The sequence below is a fragment of the Balaenoptera physalus genome (assembly GCF_965194825.1).
Source record: "Balaenoptera physalus genome assembly, contig: HAP1_SCAFFOLD_2078, whole genome shotgun sequence".
Lineage (NCBI taxonomy): Eukaryota > Metazoa > Chordata > Mammalia > Artiodactyla > Balaenopteridae > Balaenoptera > Balaenoptera physalus.
This window is the reverse complement of record NW_028124727.1, coordinates 19,328-42,443: the sequence shown is the minus strand read 5'-3', so window position 1 is coordinate 42,443 and position 23,116 is coordinate 19,328. Positions and strand designations below refer to the sequence as shown.

At 47.7% G+C, this 23,116-nt stretch overlaps 1 protein-coding gene and 1 long non-coding RNA gene across 3 annotated transcripts in view; one reads left to right on the top strand and one right to left on the bottom strand.

The window, feature by feature from the left end:
* LOC309654127 overlaps positions 1 to 1,151 on the top strand; it is a 37,937-nt gene extending 36,786 nt beyond the window's left edge. Inside the window, exon 7 of the long non-coding RNA XR_014259913.1 lies at positions 1,018 to 1,151. This is a non-coding gene — a long non-coding RNA (uncharacterized lncRNA). The remainder of the gene's footprint in view (positions 1 to 1,017) is intronic.
* LOC309654126 (inactive ubiquitin thioesterase OTULINL-like) lies at positions 99 to 22,407 on the bottom strand. 2 transcript variants are annotated; one of them, XM_082478784.1, is made up of 8 exons: positions 22,253 to 22,407; positions 6,648 to 6,807; positions 6,530 to 6,561; positions 6,332 to 6,423; positions 5,418 to 5,567; positions 3,062 to 3,190; positions 1,882 to 2,151; positions 99 to 1,044 (listed from the first exon to the last, which is right to left on the bottom strand). In XM_082478784.1, the coding sequence occupies exons 1-8, from the start codon at positions 22,314 to 22,316 to the stop codon at positions 871 to 873; spliced, it is 1,071 nt and encodes a 356-aa protein (XP_082334910.1). In that variant the 5' UTR covers positions 22,317 to 22,407; the 3' UTR covers positions 99 to 870. The 2 variants fall into 2 exon arrangements, with proteins under 2 accessions (XP_082334910.1, XP_082334909.1); XM_082478783.1 differs by having other exon boundaries at positions 962 to 1,285.
* Between the last annotated feature and the right edge of the window lie 709 nt (positions 22,408 to 23,116).

The window sequence follows — 23,116 nt, the reverse complement described above, 5'->3', positions numbered from 1 at the left end:
GCAGCCTTGTTCTCCTTTGCCATTTGACCCGACATATTTACAGGTTCTGGGGATTAGGAGGCAGGATTCTCCCTACACACATTAAATACACATGTAAATACACATTAAATACACCGTTTAATATTTTTGTGACAGTACAATGATTGTCATTCAGCTGCCTTAATCTACAGAACTGATCTCTGATCTATATAAAACATATTAAACTAGCCAGATGCGATAGTAAAAAAAAAAAAAAAGATGTAAAACAAATTGTACAACATTACAAAGTAGTGGCTATGTGTACATATGTGTTTAGATATATATATATATAAAATTATACATGTTTATGTGTGTGTGAGTGTAAATACACACCCACACACACACACAATTTTAAAGTTAATCAAATGGTTCTGGAAAATTAATATACCATAGATATTCCTGGGAAGGTAATGCTTATAAAATAAGGCCATGTTTATGAAGATCCAAAATCAGTCAAAGATAAGATTCTTAACAAAGAACATAAAGATTATAGACAAAGAAATTCCTTCCCTTTAGTCCTTTTCCCCTACTTGTTTTCTTCTCGCTTTCTTCCTGTTGTTGTTCTTCCCAAACTAAATGTCCTTGTGCTCTGTTGTGGGTGAAATGACCAGAGCCTTTACAAACAAGGTCAAACCACCAACCCACAAATACATTAGTGCAGGGGCTCTGGAGGAAATCACTGGAAACAAAGGGAAGGCACGTGGGTCTCCGTCCAGTGTACCTGTAATCCTGGAAAGGGAGGTCCCGATTCCTCCAGTGGCAGCAATACTAGCTTTGCTTTTCTAGAAACAAACATTACTTGCAAGTGTGACCACTGTCACCGGCGAGAGCTGGTGCCCGGTCCAGGCAGACTTAAAAGACAGGAATGTGATAGTGGCGGTCATTCTCAGTCAGCAGGGAGACCTCCGGCCACTCCCTGAGCGACTCCTCTGGGTAGCAGACTTCAAAGTCTCTGGAGTTAAACCTGAACAGTCTGAACACTTTTATCTTTACTTCCAGGGAGTATCCAAGTACAAACATATCAATCTGGGGAAGAGATGAAAGAGAGGTCACAGATACACATTTCCAAATTCCCACCTCTCACCAGCGGAGGGCGAGTATTCTTCTGCAGCTCATGAGATGACGATGTACTTGCTGACAGACCCACACATGGACCAGGGAGTGGGCACGGGGCTGGGGACGAACGTCCGCGGTGCGGAGGGCAGGGGACAAGCGGAGAAATTTCTCTCTCTGGGGAGTAGCGTGAAGAAATCACAGGGAAAGCTGCCTGGAAAAAAAAACTAATAAAGGAATGCTTACAGTAAAAGTTACACTGTTTGTTTTTCGAACGGTTTTTTTTTTTTTATCGTTTTAAATCAATTTTTATTAAAATGTCAGATGATTTTGAGCACCTCCTAGGAAAGGAAAGGAAAGCAAAGCAAAGCAAAACGAAAGCCCTTTTCTATGGGGAAATAAAAGCATTGTCTGGACTTCTTTTAAAATTTCAATAACTTCTACTTGTCTGCACTAAGTAGCCAAATGCTCTCCCAGATGTTGCCTCAGTTTGCAGCTGGACTTGCTCCTGGGTAACCTCTGTTGTGGGAAAGCCTGTTACCGCCCCAGAGGCAGCGGGAAGGTCAGGAACGCTCCCAGCACACTGCCGCCCGCCAGCCACAGGGCTGCAAAGACGCAGCAGCCAGCACCGGGCAGGAAGGTTTATCACTCTTCGCTTCCTCATTTGAGGGCACTCTACCCACCCGCCACCTCTTTGCAGCTGGATTTATCATGGCTGAAAGCAAACTACAAACAAACAAACACCTATGTGCTCAGGTGTTGCCAGCACCGTCCTTCATCAAACACACACGATTCTTCTGCCCCATTTACCTGCTCTAGTCCACACGTGTCACCTACAGAGTTCAGGTGATTCATCATGAAGCTCAAAGGGTCGGAAGAGGTTTCCCGGGTAAACAGGAGTCGAAAAAGACTGGGAATGACATTTGTGGTCTTCATTTGTTCATAAGCCTCAGTGACTTGATAGAGCATGATGAACTTCAGAGCTTCGTAAAGTTTACACTCCAGGATAGCATCAGAAAAAAGGGCGTTGCACATGCTTCCTCGCTTGTGATAATCTTTAATTCCACTAAATTCAGTCCACTAAAAGCAAACACAGATGTAAAGTGAAACTTAAACGGCAAAGGTGAATACATACACTGTTGCATAATTTTTAAAGTACTTATAAAACAAACCAGAGATTAATAGAGGGGAGTCGAACTTTAACTTTTCATTTTATATCATTTGACACTGATTTTTTTAACCCTAAGTACTTATTACTTTTACAATAACAAAATATTTCATTTAAACTAGTTTTTCAAAAAAGCACCACCTACTAGGTAAAATACTAAACAAGTCAGTTTCCTAAAGCTGCCTCTAAGGGTGTTGGGTTACACAAAGGACATTCCAGTGAAGAACAGTACTAATTAGTATTCTTTCTTTACCACTCACTGTGTGCCAGGGTGGGGTACAAAGCAATCTACGTGCATTCTCTCATTAAATCCTTACAATAACTGTACAGGGTTGAGACTATTCATATTTTAGTTTTACAGATCAGAAAACCATGGCACAAAAATGGTATTTCCCAAGGAGGATTCATTTCAATGATCTAAAATCTGTGTTTACTAAGTGCAGGGAAAAAAATCTTAGTCAAATTAGTCCCCAAGTTACTAATAGGCACATTTCAGAAGGGCATTTCCCAGTGCCTTGTCTGGACCTTGCACCGCATTTTTCTGGGGAAACAACAAAGGTACGTGATTGTTAAGGTTTCTGACCAGTCCACAAAAGCCCTCTTAGCCCATAATAGGTCTAATCATCACGTAGAACAACACTGCTCTCGTTCATCACTTGGAAGGAGAAAGAAGAGCAGGAAAGGAAATGGTCAGTTACTAGAAGACTATTTCTGCCTGCACTTCCTACTTGCGGGACATAAAGGGGCATGCCTGACATGCAGAAAAGGGGCTGCGTGTGGGATGCATGCTTTCATTCCTAGTTTTCCCCCCTAAAGACTCACCTGTGTTTTCAATAATTCCACACATTTACGTAATTTTCCAAACACATTCGAACCTGTATACTTCTCAGGACCAAAACTGTATTGCTGGATCCAATTACAACCTTGTGAAAAGAGCAGTTTTTCAGGAAGCTTGAAAAGGAAGTAGATGCCAACAGTGATCAGTATCTCAACATGTCTGACACACAATTTGGAATATGTCACAGGAGATAATCTTATCTCATTCAGAAATCTTCATTTGAAAAGACTGTAACAACAGTTAAGTAAAAACGTATAGTCTTGTTTTAGATTTGTGGATTAAGTGATTTGGATCATCTTAATTCACAGTTTCACAACTGATGAAAACCTAAATGAAGATTACGTCTACAGAAACAATCTTTTTGGATAAAACATTTCCCGAACTTCCTAGGTATCTCCCTTTAGAAATTATTTTTAACCAAGCACCGTTAGAGTGACATAGTACATCAGGGAAATGTGGATTGTAGAAGGATGCACTTTGGGGTTCAAACCTGGCTCTGTCACTCGCCTGCTGAGAGACTGCTCAACCAGCACTGGTTATGTAACCTCTCAGTCTCATCTCCACTGTAATGGAGACAATGACGCTTGTCAGAAATCAATGCAAGTACTAGCCATTTTGCAGGACTCTTGTTGGGACTAAATAAGATTATAGAATACGTAGGAATCTGATCCACTGTGGGTGTCTGATACATTTTCCCACCCAGCCGAGCTTGTGGAGCCCAGGGCCTCGGCTAAGTTCTCTGTCCTCAGCAACTAGCAGCAGGGCTGGCACACAGCATACACTTAACTGCTAGATGCAATCAAACTACCAATAAAAACAGCTCCAAACGGAAGATGTTAAGGAAATAGACCGTGTGTAGTTACATATATGCAAATACTTTATATTTCTTTGCTCCTCCATCCTTAAATGTACATCTGTGGTTAGGCATACTACTTTCAAATAAAAATTAAGGTTATTCATAAGACTGTGCTGCTTTACACTGTTAAGAAAATGAAAAAAAACAAGGTACTGACTGGGAGAAAATATTTGCAAATGACATAGCTGATGAAGCACTCGTATTCAGAATATATAAAGAATTCTCAAAACTCAATATTAAAAAAACCCAAACAACCTAATAAAGAATGGGCAAAAGATCTGAATGGAGACTTCTCCAAGGAGGTAATGTTGATGGTAAATAAGCACGTGCAAAGATGCTCAATATCATTACCCATTAGGGGAATGCAAACAAAAAACAATGACACAAATGCACCCCTATTAGAATGGCTAAGAAACAAAACAATAAACCTGAGAACGTGGAGCAACTGGAACTCATACGTTATTGGTGGCAAAATGGCAGAGCCAGTTTGGAAAAGAGTTGCCAGGTTCTTATAAAGTTAAACATAAACCTATCATGTGACCCAGCTATCTCACTCCTAGGTATTTACCCAAAAGGAATGAAAACTTACATTCATACAGAATCCTGTATGGGAATATTTATAACAGCCTTATTCATAATTGTCAACAACTGGAAGCAATCTGGGGACCTCCCTGGTGGCGCAGTGGTTAAGACTCCGCGCTCCCAGTGCAGCGGGCCCGGGTTTGATCCCTGGTCAGGGAACTAGATTCCACATGCGTGCCACAACTAAGAGTTCACATGCCACAACTAAGAAGCCTGCGAGCTGCAACTAAGGAGCCTGCCTGCCGCAAGTAAGACCCAGGGCAACCAAATAAATAAAGAAACTGGAAGCAATCCAGATGTCCTTCAACTCATGAATGCATAAACAAAATATGTTATATTCATATCAAGGAACACCATTCAGCAATAAAAGGAGTGAACTCCAAATCCATGGAACAACATGGATGAACTACAAATGCATTATGCTAAGTGAAAGAGGCAGATTCAAAAGGCTACACACCGAATAATTCCATTTATGTGACATTCTGGAAAAGGCAAAACTAAAGGGATGGAAGACATATCAGTGGTTGCCTGGGGTTGGGGGTGAGAGAAGGACTGACAAAAAGGGATACGAGGGATTCTCTGGGGTTGAGGTTACACACTGTGCTTGTCAACACTCAAATAACCATAGAGTAGAAAAGTGAATTTTAGCAGACCACCTAACTTATAAAGGACAGATGCCCTTCTCAAGAAAAGATGCCGGCATTAAAAACAAACACAGTTGAGTGCGACTATCCTTCTGAGATGATTTGTTTGCAAACTGACATGAGAGACAGAGGACTGGGCTAAAGGACCTTCAGTCTCCTGATGCCCTGTGCACAAAGCCACCCACAGAAGACCCCGAGCACCTGTGTTGCAGTCCCCGTCAGTGCGGCCTTTCCCGAACTTCCGGTGTGAGAACGTACCTTCACAATATCTTTCTCTTTCATCCAGGATGGGAAAGAGAGGCCCTGGCTGAAGACTTGGAAGAGCACCGACCTTAGTGCGTCGTAGTTGTCTCTCCTTACTTGTCGGACACATTTAATGTGCCGCTGCCAAAACAGCTCCTTGTAAGCCTATGAGCACGAGAGGAGAGGCTATCGTTAATTCCACTGGACGAGAGAGTAAAGAAAGCAAATCCACTGCATCTTCAGCAAGGTGTTACTCCCCAGTAAAGCGGACAACAGAAACAAAACAATTATAAATTATGAATGCGAACACGTGTAATTTTCAAGTGACTTTTGTGTGTATGGAGTCCATGTCGTGCTATTTTAGCTGGTAACTTCCTGGAAGCCCAGAGCCGGGAAATGTCATTCTGGGGAGATGATGTCTACAACCTGAACACAGTGAAAAATACTATATATACTTTTAAGCCCATGCTAAAGTGTCATTTAAATGTACTTTTCTTTTTCCTTCTCTCTCTCGCTCTCTTTTTTTTTTTTTTGGCTTTAGCTAGTGACAAGGTTGGACAGCACTGCTGGGAATATTTACCAAGATTGGTCTGATGGAAAGTTCTAAAAATCCTCAAAATGTTTTATGTCAAGGTGCCTGAATCCCTTCAAGGACAGTCCTTGCAGATGTGTTCATAGGCCTGGCCAGGAGGGAGCTGAAAAGGGTATAACGCTCAAGTGTCCTGAAATTACGGGCCTAATTTACCTAAGTCCTCGAAGGCACTAGCTCTAGGTGAAAGGCCTGAACGCAATGTCTAGCAGCTGTTTGGCTTTTAATTAGAGCCACGGTTGTTCCTGGTGCCACATTTGGTAAAGCAGAATGGAATGCGTGTTTCCCGATTTTTACACACAAATTCTCCACCCACCACGAGCTGTATAAACAGACACACCTTCCTCATCAGCTTGGCATGGGGTGTCTCTCCTTTCCATTCTCTTGCACAATAACTGAGTATATCAACTTCTGCCTCCACGCTGAGGTTCCCTGAACCAAATCAAAGATACAAGGTGGTGAATTTTCCCTTTCCTTTCCCTTCTTGAACCCTCTCTGCACTTTAAAAATAAGGAAACATATGCATGAAAATATTGACTTTTGAATCTCCTCTGCAGATATCCAATCCACCTAAAAGATAAGGGAACGATAATATCAAAATTCTATTTTAAACAGCAAGGGCATTTTTGAAAATTAAAGATGACATAGCCACATACCTTTTCAGCCAGTGCCCTAAATATAAATGTAGCCTTCTGAAGTAGCAGAGGGTGCCCACCAGAAATGAAACTGCCAACGTCACTGACCCCTTTGCTACTCTCCACGCGGCATCTAAGGCTTGGCTGGTGACGAGCGTCCAGGAGTGAACTTGGTCATTTCCTACAAAAATTTAATAATAATAATAATAATACTGTATAGCATGGGGAACTATATTTAATATACTCGATAAACCATAATGGAAAAGAATATAAAAAGGAATGTATATATGTGTCTAACTGAGTCACTTTGCTGTACGGCAGAAATTAACATTGTAAATCAACTATACTTCAATAAAAAATAAAATAAATATACATCACAATTACACAAGCCTGCTTTGTTTAAGGGGGAAAAAAAGATACACTGGATAATTTTACCTGTAAAGAGTCTATCATTGATTTATATAAACATTTTTTAAAGCATTTGAAAATTCAATCTAAAAATTAAAGAAACACCTAGTTCTCCTATAATCAGTGTCACATATGAGGATATCTTTGTTCTACGGAATTCAAGAGGAACAGGGCACATAAAGAGCGTGGGTTTCGGAATCCCTCAGACCTGAATTTAAAACCCGTTTCTCCTACTTATTCAGCTGTCTGACTGTGGGACACCTCATTTCTCTTACCCTGAATTTTCTTGACTGTAAAATGGGAGTGAAAATACCGACCTCGCTGGAGAAAGATGGAATGAAATCATTTAAGAACCAGCACAGTGCGCCTTGCACCGTGTAGAATATCTGTTAAATCCAAGAATGACCAAGGGAGTCTGCTCAGCACCGAGCCCACAGGAGTCAGTCACACCAGGGGCGTCTCCTGCCGTGTGGCCACCACCCACTTTTGCCCACGGCGATACTCTTAGGTCATTACGGGCCGTAACACATGCCATCATCTGAACGCACAGAACGAGACTCAGACAGCAGGCACAGAGACATCGTTTCCAGAAAGTGGGCCACTTAGAATAGTCGTGGATGGAGCTAGGTGTGCAGCTTACAGGGTACACTACGATTCCTGATGTGACAGGAGAGAAAATTCACAGGCCAGGAGAGCCCAAACTACGTACTTGCAATATTTTACTATGTGCAGCAGATTCCTAATTATATTATGTTTGAACACGTAAAATGCTGAAGTACAAATGAGGAAGAGAACTTTTGAATGGTGGCCAAACCTCCTGGGGTTCATTGTGCAACAGTTCCCTCCCTGGCACATTGGTTTAGTAAAATTCCAATGATTAACTGTAGTAAAAGCCTCCTGGATTCGGAATCTACAATTTTAGCATTTTTGATCGTATGGATATTTGATATGTGTATCTCAGTAAAGTTGCTATACATTCTCAATAAAGAAATATATATACTCTCAATAAAGAAAGAATTTACCAGCAAATAAAGAAATAAAGTTACCAACAAATAAAAATATGCATGTTTATAATTATTTAAAAGTACATTTTTTTATTATTCAATTAAACTATTTATTTTTAGATTGTTGTACATTCATATGCAGCTCTGAGAAATAAGCTTGTAAGAGGCAGAGAGACATCATGTACACTTTACTGGAAAAGTACATTTTCAAAAGCAGGTACTTACCTGTTTAAAACAATTGATTAGCTGTTAATTATGTATTTACTTCTACTAGATATTTAGTACAAAGTTTTTAATGAATTGCTTAAAAACGTAAGCTATAATGCCTTTGCATCTATAATTCAGACTTTTATTAAAAAGTCTACATTATTCTTCTTAAAGAATGTATAATATTTTAGTATAAAGAGAGAGCATCATATGTGTACATAATCACTGCCTTGTTGACGAGCATTTGGATTGTTTCCCAGTTTTTCACTTTTACAAACATTTTCCTCCAACAGTCCTCGTGGACTCACGGTATCTTTTAGGATAATTTCTAGAAGAGGAAACTCTGGGTCAAAGGGTGTGCACATTTCCAGATGTTACAGACGTTGCCAAAGTGCCCCCCTCAAACAGTTGACACTCCCGCCACATGTACGAGCCTCCGTTTCCCTAAACCCCAGGACCGGCTATGATTCCTCACTGCAGTAACACGTTCACAGCTCTTCCTCTGTGAAGAGCCTTTTAGAGCATCTGCCTGCTCCCCACCGGCTCATCCTGGTGTTTGCGTGCACTTGGAGGGCTGGGGGCTGGCTGCTGGCCCCTCCACGGGGCACTGCTCTCACCCGCCGCACACGGACTCCAATCGACGGGCTGCATTCTTAAAAGATACTGCCCGGCCCCTCGGGGCACTTGATTCGAGACCCCTGAAATAGGGGCTTCTCCTGAGCGTGAGGCCTCTCGACAGCTGCCAGGGCCTCCATGGGGACCCACCGCAGATTATGTTCTCCTCACACCTACACACGCGCGCGCGCGCATACACACACACACACACACACACGCACTTCCCTAGCCTACTGCCCTAATCCTTGAAATTAAACCCACCTCCAACCCAAGAAAGGGCGATATGATCAACTTCTCAGAAAAAAACATGTGAGGGCTCAACACCCCCTTCCCATGCAAACCAAGAATACGAGCCTAAACTCCTTGTATCCACTCTACTCAGTGCACCCACAGGTACTGGTCAAGTGACTCAAGCCAAGAAGGGCCAGGGAGCGTATCATGGGGGCTGGTGTGGGTACCAGGGAGCGGCCTGGAGGCGGGACTCAGGAGGTCACAGGGGAGTGGGCTGCGGCTCAGAGACAACCCCGAGGTGTTCACATAACTTCGTATGAAAATATTATCAGGAGTGGGGCTTTGACAGTTCAAAAGAGCTACAGTTTGAGCTTTTGCTATGTGCCATACCCTGTGGCAATCGTTTTACAGAAATTGTCTCATTTGCTCCTAGAAACGCAGTGGCGTAAGGAGGCCCTGGTCCTGCAGTACACGGGGTGGGTGACTCCATGCCCCCACGTGCCTGTCCCTTAACCCCGGGAAGGAGGGCAGCAGGACAGCCCAGCGCCGGGGACGCAGGGCGGCTCAGGGGCTCCTCTCGCTGGTAACACGGAGGCCCCCTTGGAGCTGCGGGATGGTTTAAGGAAATGTTGGGAAAAGTGCCGAGCTCGTGGCCGGGCACACGGCAAGTACCCAAAACATGTTCATTATTATTTTATCACCTGAGGACACTGCGAGGGAGAGAACGATGAAATAAGCCGCAGAGCTAGAATTCAAACACACGGGGCAATGCGATGCGGAAGCTGGACGCTGTCCCACTTGCCTACCCTGCCTCTGAATGATGGAGCTGAGTGAATCCCAAACCAGCTCTGCTACAGCAAGTGGAATCCAGACTCTTTAAAAAGAGAGTTTAAAAAATCTCTCCTGCATGTATCAATAACTGGATTACAACTCAAAACAACAGACACGGAGGAGAACGCCATAAATGAGGCACCCAGCAAAATACTATCATGATCACAGCTTTGATGATCTCCTGAGTCAAATCTCATTTCCCCCAAAGCAGCCGAGACGGGATAAGATCTTCCATGTCAGAATCTTCCCGGGGTCCCCCTCGGCCAACCGGCCAGGGAGAAGTCAGCACCAGCCCGCCCAACTTCCCCTCCCCTACCCGGTGCCCTGCCTAACGGGGAGCTGGCCTTGGGGGGCGCCCCCTGGACTAACAGGAAAAGAGAGAAGTCCCACCACCATGGAGTCAGTCTTTCAACATAATAAACAGAGGAGCGAGAACAAGGGCAAGAAACAAGGGGAGTGGGGACGAGGGGTGGCTTTGGCGACGAAGAGGCGGAAAACAAGCGTTGCCAGGAATTATGGATTTGATCCTTTTGAATGCTCATCAAGAGATAAAAACGAAATTTCTTTTTAACCCTTTTGGGCTGGACCGCTTGGGTGGTGGCTGAAATGAGGTGATACGTGAGGCACCAGGCATTCCTATGACAGCGGAAAGTGGATGAACTAGGTCTTACACACCCCCCCAGTCATCACCATTGCCACCTGCTGAGACCTCAATCCACACAATCCGAGGTAACACTTAGGTAGTTGCGATGTCCTTTGGGTAATGACACCAGAACCTCCTGAAGCCAGCAGTGTGGCCATGCGACACTAAACTCCGATCTGTGATCACTCAGACTACATGTGGCAGATGAGACCACTGACTGGAACTGAAAACATTAAAAGCCACTGTTTTTTTGTGGTAAAACTCTACTTAGCCTTTTTCTTTCCGTTCTCTAAACTGTACCAAAACTGAAATAATTCAAACACTCAAACAGGAAACCAAAAAGAAAAAAACAAACCTGAAAACAAAACTTAAAAGACCCAGAGGAGCCGGAAACCGAGTGATCACGCTGACAGCACTGTGCCCCAGCCTCAGGCTGGCTCGCAGGGAGAGCCCCGGGGTCTGGCTCGCCGCGACACCTGCAGTGGTGCCCCGGCTGGAGCCCGGCCCCTGCCGCGCCCGCCTCCCCGCAGGCCGCCCCTGGGGCTGCAGCGGCACAGGGAGCTCGCTCCACGCTCGGCTCCTCTGCCCCCGGGTCCGGCCCGCTGACGTTCTCCTGAAGCAGAGGCGGCGGCAGAGGAGGCGGATCAAGGGCTACGAGCGAGCGGGCTTCGCGGGGCGGAGCCTAGGCCTGAGCTAAACAGGCGGCAAAGGCGATCTAATTTCCACATTGGAGACAGCAGGGGCAGCGAGACATATCACATGGGAAAATCACCTTGTTAAAAACTTTAAGGTGAAAAATGCTAAATTTAATATAATAAATACAACAGATATTTCTATCAGCTTCAATGCCATATTCTGGTTGATTAGCAGGAGATGGTAGGAAGAGTGGCCAAGAGAGATGGATGGGTTGGGAAGCAAATAGGGCCCGGGACGGCCGTGCCCCTTCTCTGTGGCAGGAGTGGTGAAGGGAGGGGGGTGCCCCAGAGAGGAGTACACACAGGCCACGTGGCACAGTGGACTGGGAGGGGCCCGGGAAGCCCCCCTCCCTCCTGCCCCTCGCCCTTCGGTTATGCTACTTCTTCCTACCCTGGGCTGGGCGCCACGCTGGCAGGCAGTGAACTGAAAACACACATGCTCTGGCCCCAGGGAGCTCTTGGTCTGGTGGGAGATGCCCTGCTGTCAGGAAAGGCTACTGGTCAGCTTGCCCAGGCCCACAGGTTAGCACGTCCTGGTGTCGGGGTCCGGCCGAGACACAAAATAACACGAGGCCCTCATGCTGGATGCCCAGGTGGGTCATCTCTCTCAGAGCGGAGTTCTGAGAACCTCAGAGGCTCGAGAATAAAGCAAAATACGGTACATTCGTCCAAACATATAAACTAAGCAATAAGCAAACAGAACGATAAACATACAGAACAAATCCTGTTAGGTCATCAAGGCTTCTGAATAATTTAGAGCAAATGGGAGACTCCTAGAGAAAAGTCAGCACAGTGGAGTGAAAGGCTGTGTTTAAATGGTCTTGGCTCATGCAAAACCATAGGTTAGTTGGGGGTTTTTTTGTATCACCTATGTGGGAAAGAGGACAAATATCCTCTTAATAAATCTTTGAAATGGTGAGGTCAAAAGACTTTCTACACTTTTGAACTTCAGGTATTAATCCTGCTCAGTTAAGAAACCATGGTCTCCCACTTAGTAGAGTTCTACAACCAACAACTACGAGATCAGTATCACTGAGGAAGAGAACCACCAACGCGAAAGTTTTTATCTCGAAAGTCATGACCAGCGAGACACACAAGGGTAGCCCTGTCATGCAACCAACTTATCAAGGCTACGCGCGCAATCCCACATCCCATAGGACTGGGCATGCTTCACCCAAGGCTCCTGCCAACCAAGAGTCAGCAAACACAGGAGGAAATGCTCCTTGCCAAACACTGAGGGGACTGGGTGCGTGTTTTTAATAACATCATAGCTCAGGGTATTTTCAGGTACTGGGCACAGCGTTAGGTGTGTAAAATTCCGCCCATCACTTTAATTTTCTAACCATGTGGCAGAGGTTTAAAACCCACCCAACTACAGAAGCACAAAAGCGGATAGGCTCCGGGGACCCCAGAACTCCAGGTCACTGTACCCAGCCAGGCAGACGCCCTGTCCCTGGTCTGGTGGAGACGGCGGGCTGGCGGAACAAGCCTGGGACCCAGTCTTTATTCTGCCATTTTCCAGCTGCAGGACCTCAGATGAATCACTTTGTCTCAACAAAGAGGCAAGAGGTTGGTGTGACCAGAGCTGTCACCACCACTTGACTCGTTACTGCTTGGGGTCACGAGGAACGTGTCTGATTCTTCCTCCACACCACAGCCTTTTAGACCTTTGACAGAAACACGGGATGCTTGGGCCGAAGGGGCTGGAAACCCACTGGTTCTCCAAGGCCTGAGTCACACCAGCCCCTCAAGCAGAATGAATCTCTCCCGCGGTTCCCCCCTGCACGCACGCACACACACACACACACACGCACACACGCCGTCCACACTGCACGCGGGTTCCGGTTCAGTGGATTCATGACTGCGCCCCCCACTGGCTGGAAAGCATTTCTGAGGTGAAAGCTGAAGCTTCATTCACTGCGGACCTGGCCACCTGATGAGATGTCACACGCACACTTCATCTTTGAAGCCCAGAGAAAGCAAGCAGAAGCCTGAACTTGAACCCACGTGTTCTGACCCAAGGTCAGTGCCCTTTGAATTAACTACCCAACTGCCCTTGCTGAGTAATTCTCTTCCAAGAATGCAAAACAATTAACAAGCATGAACTCAGAAGGCAGCTGTCATTCCCACTGTGCCTTTTTCTCTTCTAGATCAGACACACCCCCTTCTCTCCACCAGGCCTCACTCGACATGATTTGGTGGCGAGGGGCAGGGGGGTAGTCTCTTCATTATCCCGGTCACCCTTCTCGGGACCCACCCCACACTCAGAGTGAGACCGCAGGTCAGAACACACTGCCCTGAGTGTGACCCAAGCGGGAGAGAATTCAACCACGTGACCACTTCTTCACGCTCCATCGGGAGTCAGCAAGTTTTCTGTGTAGGGTCAGAGAGTATTGTAGGCACTGCCAGCCATCTGGTCTCCGTCCCATCCACTCAGATCGTCCCCGACAGAGGGGAAGCAGCCATCAGACAGTACACAGCGGGGTGGTGTTCCAAGAAAACTTTTTTACAAGACGCTGAAATTTGAATTTCATATAAGTTTCACATGTCAGGAAATGGTATTCTTCTTTTGATCTTTTTTCCAACCATTAAAAAATGTAAAAACCATTCATAGGTCACAGGCCATATAAAAACTGGGTGGGACAGATCTGGCCTGTGGGCCGTGGTTGGCCAGACTCTGTCTAGATGATACATTCACACTAATGCAGCCTGCGATTGTATTAGTATTCAGCCTGCCATCAACCTAAAGCCGTTTAGACCTGTTGCTGGAGCACATCTCCCCATCTGCCGAAGGGGGAGAGAGAAAAGGTGCTTTCATCCCACTGTCCTCAAACCTCCAGGGGGAAGAACTGTCCTGGAGATCTGATACTGGCCTCCACCCCTCTACCCTCTCCCCTCCCTCTTTCTTGAGGGAGGGAGACTTACCTGATGGCAGGTGTAAGACCCTCTGCTCAGCTCAGCCCCCTCCTCTCCACTAGGATCTGCCTGCCTGCCGAGAGGTGCCCTTGGGGCTGCTGTCTCTCTGGGGGAGAGGCCTGACCTTTGAGGGGAGAGTACAGCTCAGGCACTGCCTGCAAGCCCATCTGGCCATATGACTAAGACACAGGGATTTTATCACCGAGCCGATATTTAAAAACTCCCTGACTTCCGTGTGTACCTTTCAGTTAGTTCAGAACCTGGGAAGGGAAGCAAGGGATTATCCAGATCGCGTGTGCAAGCTCTGTGCATTTTAGACCCAGGAGCTGACACACATCCCTGCTAAATTTCACGTTACTGGACTTGGCTCACTGCTCTGACCTGTCATGGCTTCCGTGGTGCTCGGTCCCTCTCTCAACTCTTAGACCTTTAAAAACTAAGCTTGTCTTCCACATCCCAAAATAGATCATTTATGAACACGTGACCAAGAGAGAAATAAGGTACACCCTGAGACAAGCCACTTTCGCCACACAGTGATTTTTCCGTTAACCAGAATCATTTGACCTCTGTCGCTACTGGTTACTCATCCTTCTAATTGGCTTCCCTTCTCCAATGCCATTTTCCACTCTGAAGCCAATGGTGTGTGTGTTTTGTTGGTTTGTTTTTTGTATCTTTTTTTATATTCAATGGATGTGTCATCTCTTATGCAAAAATCTTTCTGGCTTTCCTTGCTTATAGGAAAGACCCATATCCTGGCAGCCAGTAGAGTCATCTGGAAAGGCCTCTAAACAAGTGAGAGAGTGATGGGGCATCGCCTATTGCACCATCCCAGCCAGAGGCCTCGGAGAGCTGGTCTTCCCATAACCAGGAACCGGTCTCACCACGTAACCCCAGCCACTGGTGGAACCAACTGAGAGGTCGGGCTGGGCCCACCACTGATGGGAGCCCAGGGCGGAGGTCTCCCTGTCCCCCTCCCCTAGTCTCTACCCCTCGCGGCCCTGTCTACCTTTACGCAGTCCTTCAGATCTGCTCTCCTGAAAAGAAACCAGAGGCTTCAAAACAAACTGGCCAAACATTACAGAGCATCGTACTCGAAGTCTAGGGATGCGCCACATCCTGACCAGCGGGGCTCTCAGAAGGACGACCCTCGGGCCCCATGGAAGCAGAATCTGTGTTCTACAGGATCCCCAGCGATTCAAGCGCAACCAAGGCCTGGGAGGCGCTGCCACCGAGACGGAACCATGCTTGCCCTGGCTCCACCTGTGGAGAATCTATTTATTGGCTGGGCGCCAGTCTTGTCTTTAGTTCCCAGGTGATTCCAATGTATCACCGGCGATGAGACGCACTACTCTGGAGTCAGGGCTTCCTCCGTCCTTGGCTGCTTCTGTTAGCTCAAATATACTATCACACGTTTATTGATTTCCAAAACTACCCTTCGGGGAAATCGTGACAGATAAAGAAAAGTCTCACTGGTCGTGTAATCCAACTACCAGTAAGTGCTGCCTGTGTTCTGTGCCTCTTTCCCTTTGGCCAAGGTGAGGGGCTACTTTTACTAGTCAGTTGCTATTTTTCCAAGGCTGGGATCTATGCCTACCTAAAAAAGAATTTTGCTGAAATTAATAATAAAGGAACCCAGGGCTTCCCTGGTGGTGCTGTGGTTGAGACTCTGCCTGCTAATGCAGGGGACACGGGTTCGAGCCCTGGTCTGGGAAGATCCCACATGCCGTGGAGCAACTAGGCCCGTGAGCCACAACTACTGAGCCTGCGCATCTGGAGCCTGTGCTCCGCAACAAGAGAGGCCGCGATAGTGAGAGGCCCGCGCACCGCGATGAAGAGAGGCCCCTGCTTGCCGCAACTGGAGAAAGCCCTCGCACAGAAACAAAGACCCAACACAGCCAAAAATAAATAATAAAATAAATAAGTTAATTAAAAAACCACTGTTTGTGGTATTTAAAAAAAAAAATAGTACTAATAATAAAGGAACCCAACTACTAATGTGACCTCCGGGGAGGCTGACCAACTCCTCCTGGCTTGCCTGGGGCTCCCCCAGTTTTAGTGCTGAAAAGCTCCTCGTCTGAGGACATCCTTGGTCTCAGGCAAACCAGGACAGGTGCTCACCCTGCCTCCAGGGTCCCCCTTGGTCTGACCCTGACTCTTCCCTACTCTCCCACCTCTTCCTCTTGCTCCAAGATGACTGGCGGCCCTCAGTTCCTCCATCAGGGCTCACTCCTGCCTCCCGGCCTGCCTTTGCCCGTGCTCTTCCCTCATCTGGAATACTCTTCACTTTACTCACTCTCCAGCTCTCAGCTCAAATGTCACTTCCTGGGGCCAAGCTTCTCTGACCCGATCCCAACCCCCAGGCTTGGTCACATCCCTGCTACACTCTCTCACAGCACACGGTGTCCTCTTCCTTCACAGCACGCATCACAGTTTATACAACTGTGTTTGTGTTTGGTTAGTGTCTGTCTCCCTGTGTAGGTGCATGTCTTCAGGACTGGGATTGTGTCTGTTTTCTCTCTGCTTTCTCGGTCCCTAGGAACACGGTAGACAGTTAATAAATATTTGTTGAATAAAGAAGATGAACTGATGTAGTCAGAATCCAGTCCACCTGTCTCCACGACAGAGACTGCCAGCCAACCCCAGTATCTCTTCTCTCTTCTTCCACAGGAATACAATCCTGACTTTGGCTGGCATTCCACCTTCCCTACGTGCTGGGTATAGCCCTGTAAGTGAATTCTGGCCAAGAAGTGCTATGTGCAGTTTTCAAAAGGTTCTATTGAAAGGGGTGTGTACTCCTTGCCCTCCCTCCTCCCTCCTAGCTGGAATGTAGGTGTGATAACTGACATTCAGCAGCCATCTTGGATCAGGAGGTAGCTGTGGGCGTGAAACCCCTGCAGGGTGGAAACAAAGTGGAAGGAGCCTGGGCCTCTGACACTATGGAGCCCATGCCAGCCCTGGGGAGCCATGTCTGAGCTTTGCCATAAAAGAAATAAACTTAATTCACTTAGTTGGGGTTGTTCTGTTACTCCACCATACCTAATCCTGCCTAACAGCCTCTCTCTTGCTGGTCCCTTCTGACTTCTAACATGCATGTCAGAAATGGTGTGGGAATTCCCTGGTGGTCCAGTGGTTACAACTCCGCACTCCCACTGCAGGGGGCACGGGTTCAATCCCTGGTCAGGAAACTAAGATCCCATAAGCCATGCGGTGTGGCAAAAAAACAATAAAGAAAAGAAAAAAGAAAAAAAAGAAATGGTGAGCCACCACTCTGTTTTCCCTTCCCTTAAATACACTCATGTAAATATAAAGCAGGAAGTGAGGCTGTGAAGCGGTCACCTAGTGGGATGGCTTCGGGGTAGAGGAATGAGCAGGCCCCAGGGAGTCAGGAACTGAGCTCCAGGTCTGGTCCTAGACAGTCGAGCAACTTGGACCTCAGCTTCCTCCCCTATAAACAAACACAAGGAGGCCAGGCCACTCACCACCGTTCTCCTCCAAATGCCTCTTTATGTTAACATGTTTCAGAGTTATGTTAGTGGAATAGTCACGCTGTGGTACAGGCACAGGATTTTAAGTAGTTGTGAAACAACTGAGGTTCAACTAAACTCAAAACATTACTCAAAACTTGCCCTACAGGAAAGATGCCTGAGCGTGTACAGAAGATACATGAGACCTTGACAAATGCCAGCAAATACTCCACCCGAGACATGCGTGCTTAGATCTGCAGGTCTATTACACCAGCTGACCTGAAAGCAGAATTCTGATAAAGAGCCTTTTCCGCAAGGGCTTGTCTGGGACCCCAGTTTCTAAATGACAGCAAGAAATAAAAGAGGAAGGTTGAGGAGCCTGGGGGAGCGGGAAGGGAAAGGAGAATTGTACCATCACATGTTACAGGCTCCAAACTTTGAATGAATCAGTGAGGTATATGTGGGAGAAGATGCTGGAATATCCAAGCATGAGGAACAGTGCAGTACAAGGTAGGTCTATAAGCAGTGGCCGTACCAGTCCTCTGTCATGACAATCAGCTGAGTACCCCAAACTGAGTTTAACAAATGTTTAAGAAACAAGAGAGGGCTACACCGTGGATAAAACTGATCTAATAAACTCTCAGTTTGAGTGATTTTTCTCTTTATTTCAGATTTCAGAGGAAGGAATCGATGCACCCGAGTCTTGCACTGCTTCAGGTGCAAAACTGAGGGACCCAACATTTATATTAATAATTCGATTGGCTACGTCTGCATTTCACGGTTCGAGGCCAGCCTTAGCTACAAACTGAACTCCCAGTTCATTTGTTAAATACCAAGTAAAATGACACAGAGCTGATCGGGTCCGCTGACTTCAGTGCCACTCAGCCCTTCACATCTGGGTGGTGACTGACTGTCCTCGCCCACGCCGGCCTGGCTGGCCATCTCTTCCACTTCCCCTGTCCTCTCAGCCATTCTGCTGCTTCCACAGCATTTCAACCTATCCTGGCAGGCGATTTGGAAGACACAGAGCACTCAGTTTTCCTGTCACTTTAGCGATCTCACAGCAAAGTTGAGGTCTTCTTGTCACAGATCAACAAATATAACCACGATGTGCCTGCTGTCACTCACTCTAAGACCCAGGGAAAGGTTCTCTCTTTACAGGGAAGAAGTTCAGTCCACCTCAGCTTGGGAGACACAACGCTCCGGGGAACCCTCTCTGCCCCGGCTGAGGGGAGAGACACACAAGGTTCAAAGCCCGCGCCCCTGCCCACCTCCGCTCCTGAGCCACTTGGGAACTGGCCTGTACCCACGAGGTCCTCCACGCCTGGGGGCAGCAGGAGCTCAGGTCCACTGTAATGGGCACATGAGAAGGCAGGATACTTTTTTTTCTTTCAGTGAAAAAGACAGCTGTATTTGATTTACATTTAACAAGATTTACAAAAAGGGGTAGGGGTGGTCCTGGGCTCCTGGCCCCCCCAGATCTGGGCAGTGCCTCCAGGACAGCCTGTCTGACAGGCCGAGACCGGGACCCCCAGGTCTTCTGGGTCCCTTCTGGCCGCCTGGGCCTCAGCATCTGACGTCCAGCTTGACCTCTGAGGTGGGCCCACGGCACGGAGCCCACCCGGAGTGCGGGTGCCCCACAGGCCAGGCCAGGCCGGGAAGGCATCTTGTGGCTCTGGGGGCCGCAGGCACTCAGGCCCCACCCAAGAGGCCAAACCCAGGTATCTGGGCAGCTGCTGGTGCCCAGGGAAGAGGGCTGGGATTCTGCTTCTAAGTTGGGAGAGGACTCTTGAGAAGCTAACTTCCAATTATCGATACATTATTACTCCCTCTGCCAGAAGACTAACCCTAACTAATAGTCAATAAAAATCAATAACACTGGCAAGCAGAGAAAGAGCTAATACGGTGTTTTAAATTACTATGTAACTAACATCCAACAGTTCCACATAAACTCAAAGTCAGAGTCACCTGGTTAAATCAACAATGAAAGACTTACTATTAAATTCTTAATTCAGAGGTTTATTGAGCATAGCATCTTACGTGCTACAGTTTCTGGGATTGTTGTTTATTACCTGGGAATCCCAGCAACAGTACTAACAGACAAGGGTCCTTAGAAATGAACATAAACATTTTATTATCCTCTTATTTTAAACATGATGGCCTCTGTCTATTCCGGCTCAATTAAATGAAAAAGTAGAAAAATAGAGTATGACTAGAACAAAAGATCACTGGAAAAATGAGTGTATAAACCAAAACTTTTCCCTGTTGACTTACTGTAACGTGACATTTAAGTGTTCTTCCATTCAATTAATTACAAATCAATAAATGTGTATATAACCTCCGTCTTGAGAACAGATTGTCCTAAGTAACTGAACATGGACCAGAGGATTCAAGTGGGCAGGAGAGAAAGGTCAGATACAATAGTCCATTAACTCCTTTAACTGGTACATAAAGACTTCAGAGCCACGTATAAAGAAACACACGTGTAGGAAGTTTTAACTCGATAATGATGACTTTTTCTCCCGCACACAGACCTGTGAGTTCCCTTGAGCAACAACGATGGTATTAAGTTGATAAGCCAACTTTGCTTTAGAACAGCTTAACTGTGATGAGGTACCTTTGGAACCTAGAGTGCTCCCAGGTATAAGCCTGAATGTTTTAGGAGACAGAAGCGGGCGATGGTTAAGAACATGCTGCGGGAGGAGCCGGGCTGCCAGGGCTTGAATCCCGGCACCACTTACTAGCTGGAAACACTGAGGAAATTCCGTGACCATTCCGAGCATCACAGGACGGTGGTTGTAGAGATTACATAAGACTATGGGCAGTGTCTCCGTGTCCAGCACCGTGAAGAGAGCTCCAGTACCCACTGTTACTGTGGCAGGGACAACGCTGGGGGCTGCAGACACATAGGACAGCACCCACCCGCTCCGGGGAGCCAGGTGAAAGGTCACTTTCAAATTCAGTCATTGTGCCAATCAAGAATTTCTACTTAGCTAAAACACATGGTGCCAAAATTTACACTTTATTTGCTATTTAATCCATCTCACAGAAACGTAAGAGTAGAAGTATAAAAGTGACAAAACAGGCTGGCAAAAAATAGCAACTGTGGACCACTTGGTTGTAAGCATTCTCTTGTAGGCTCTGTTGCGGGCATGTGTTTTCAATTGCAGTGTTGGTTTTCCTTTTCCTAAGCCCTCAAACTGCTTTTTAAGGAGGGAAAATGTTTCCCTTTAGGCTGAAGCTGAGGAAAGAATTCTCTCTGCTCTCACAGTGCTGGCACACCTTGAACTTGGTGCACTGGAAGGGAAAATTCCTGACAATTACATTAAGCCCAGAGTAGATACCCTTCGGCGCCCCCCAGCCAGCTTTTCCCAGCTGTGCCCCACCTCCGCTTCCAGCTTTGCTCTGCCGAAACAACACAGGGAGAAGGGAAGAAAATCACATATGAAAAAGTTCAGATGGATACACCCCCAGGAAATATTTGGCTAATTCTATAAGAATCCAAGGTGCAGAAAGGTTGAAAATTAGTTCATTCTCCAAACTTCTGAGAGTGGGATATAAGTCAATCACAGAATTCTAGACTGGGAGGGGCTTTATGGATCAGCTAGCCTAGTGCCCTCATTTTATGGACCAGGACCCAGAAGCTTCGAGGCCCGCAGTCCTGGGCAAAAGGATGTCTAGAACTCACGTCTTGTCTCCTAGAACCGGGCTGTTTTCACCACACCCGACACTTTGCTGTGTGAATCAAAAGCTCCTGCTGGGACCAAGAATCCGGACTAAGAAGCACTGCTCAGTAACTTCCCATTGACGCTGCGGCACCTGGAACAGGCGTGCTCCCCAAATTCACTCGTGGGCTCTCACCCCCGGGGTGGCCTCCAGGGAAATACACAATCGGGAATGTGCTCCAAGCTGAGAAGCAGATCATCTTCCTCAGACCTGGGGCTGGAAGCATGGCAAGGAAAGCACCCTTCATTCGTCCGGTGAGGGCCCAGCTACGCACGCAGAGGGCAGAGACGCCGCGACACAGGTGGCGCGCGGCGACCTCGGCCACCTGTGCCATACTGGGCTGCCGCTCCTGTCCCTGGTGAGATTTTTGTTTCAAAAGCCAGAGTTTTCTCTGTTGCTCATCGAGTCTCGACTGCTGCGAAGGTGTGGGCCACATCCTCTGCCAGCAAAGCGCGAAACCCGTCAACTTCCCTCCGACAACAATCAAGGGCTCGGAGGGGACACCGAGAAGGGGACACCGGCGCTCGTGGGCGCCAGGGCCCGACCCCAGCCGCTGCCGGGGCACCCCACCCCGCCGCAACGCATCCCAGCCCGCAGGACCCGCTTTCTCTTTCCAGGAACCCGCCTGCTCTGCCTCGGAGGGTCGCTCGCTGCCTCGGCCCGACGGCGCAGTTCCTCACTTAGGGGCGACCCCCGCCCCCGACGGCCCCCCCAAACCCTGCAGCCCGTCCCCCTCCCCGCCCCGGGCAGGGGCGCCCCGGACCTCCCACCCCTGGGATGGCGGGCCCCGAACCTTCCAACCCAGGGCTGCGCCGACGGCCGGCGGGGGCGAGCGCGTCCCGGGCGCCCGCGGCCCCCGCCCCGCCCCACCGGGCCCCGGGCCCACCTGCGGCGGGGTCGCGAGGTCGTTGCCGCTCCCGCTCCCGCGGGGGGCTCCTCCGCGCCGCCATGGCGGCCGCGGGCTGCTGATGGGCGCGGAGCCTCGACCGCTGGGTCTGTCAGAGGCAGCGGCCGCCGGCCGCCGCCCGGTCTCACTTCCCTGCGGCTGGCGGCCGATAGAGGCGCCGGGAGGGGACCGCAGCCTGCACTCCCGCCCCGGGAGCCCGCTCGTCAACTGACACACCGGGCCACCAATGGGAGGCCGCGGCGGGGGCGGGGACGGGGACGAGCGGGCGGGCCTTGCAGGGTGGGCGGGGTCTCCGCGCCTTCTGGGTCGCCAGCCCGGGCTGCGCAGAGCCGCTGGTGCTCCGCGGGGCGGGGGTGGGAAAGCTACTGCTGGGATGCAAACGCCGCTTCTCGGGAAACATCCTGGGGAGTCCACCTGGACGGGTCCTACGACCTCCCTGTCACTTTATATCGAAGGCCCACTGAGTGGGAAGGAAGACTGGTGGGTGGGATGGTGTGGGAGAGGGACTGGTCCCATTTTCCTCTCATGGCAAGGTTACAGCATTCCCTTCCCTGGCTCTTTAAAGAAAAAACTACACTGTGGATACATAACACATAATAGAAGGAGAATGAGTGACAACTAAAGTACAAAGGACAAAACAACAATACATGGTATTTTACTTACAATAATGGCTAATTGGCATAATTTAAGTCACTTTGAAAAGTTAAAGATTAAAAAGCTGAATTTAGAAAATAACCAGTAATAACACAAAGCAACATACAGTTAAAACACTGACAGAATTAACAGGAGTTACAGAAAAATATACAATGAACCACAGCTATTTCAAATAGGATTTTCTCATAA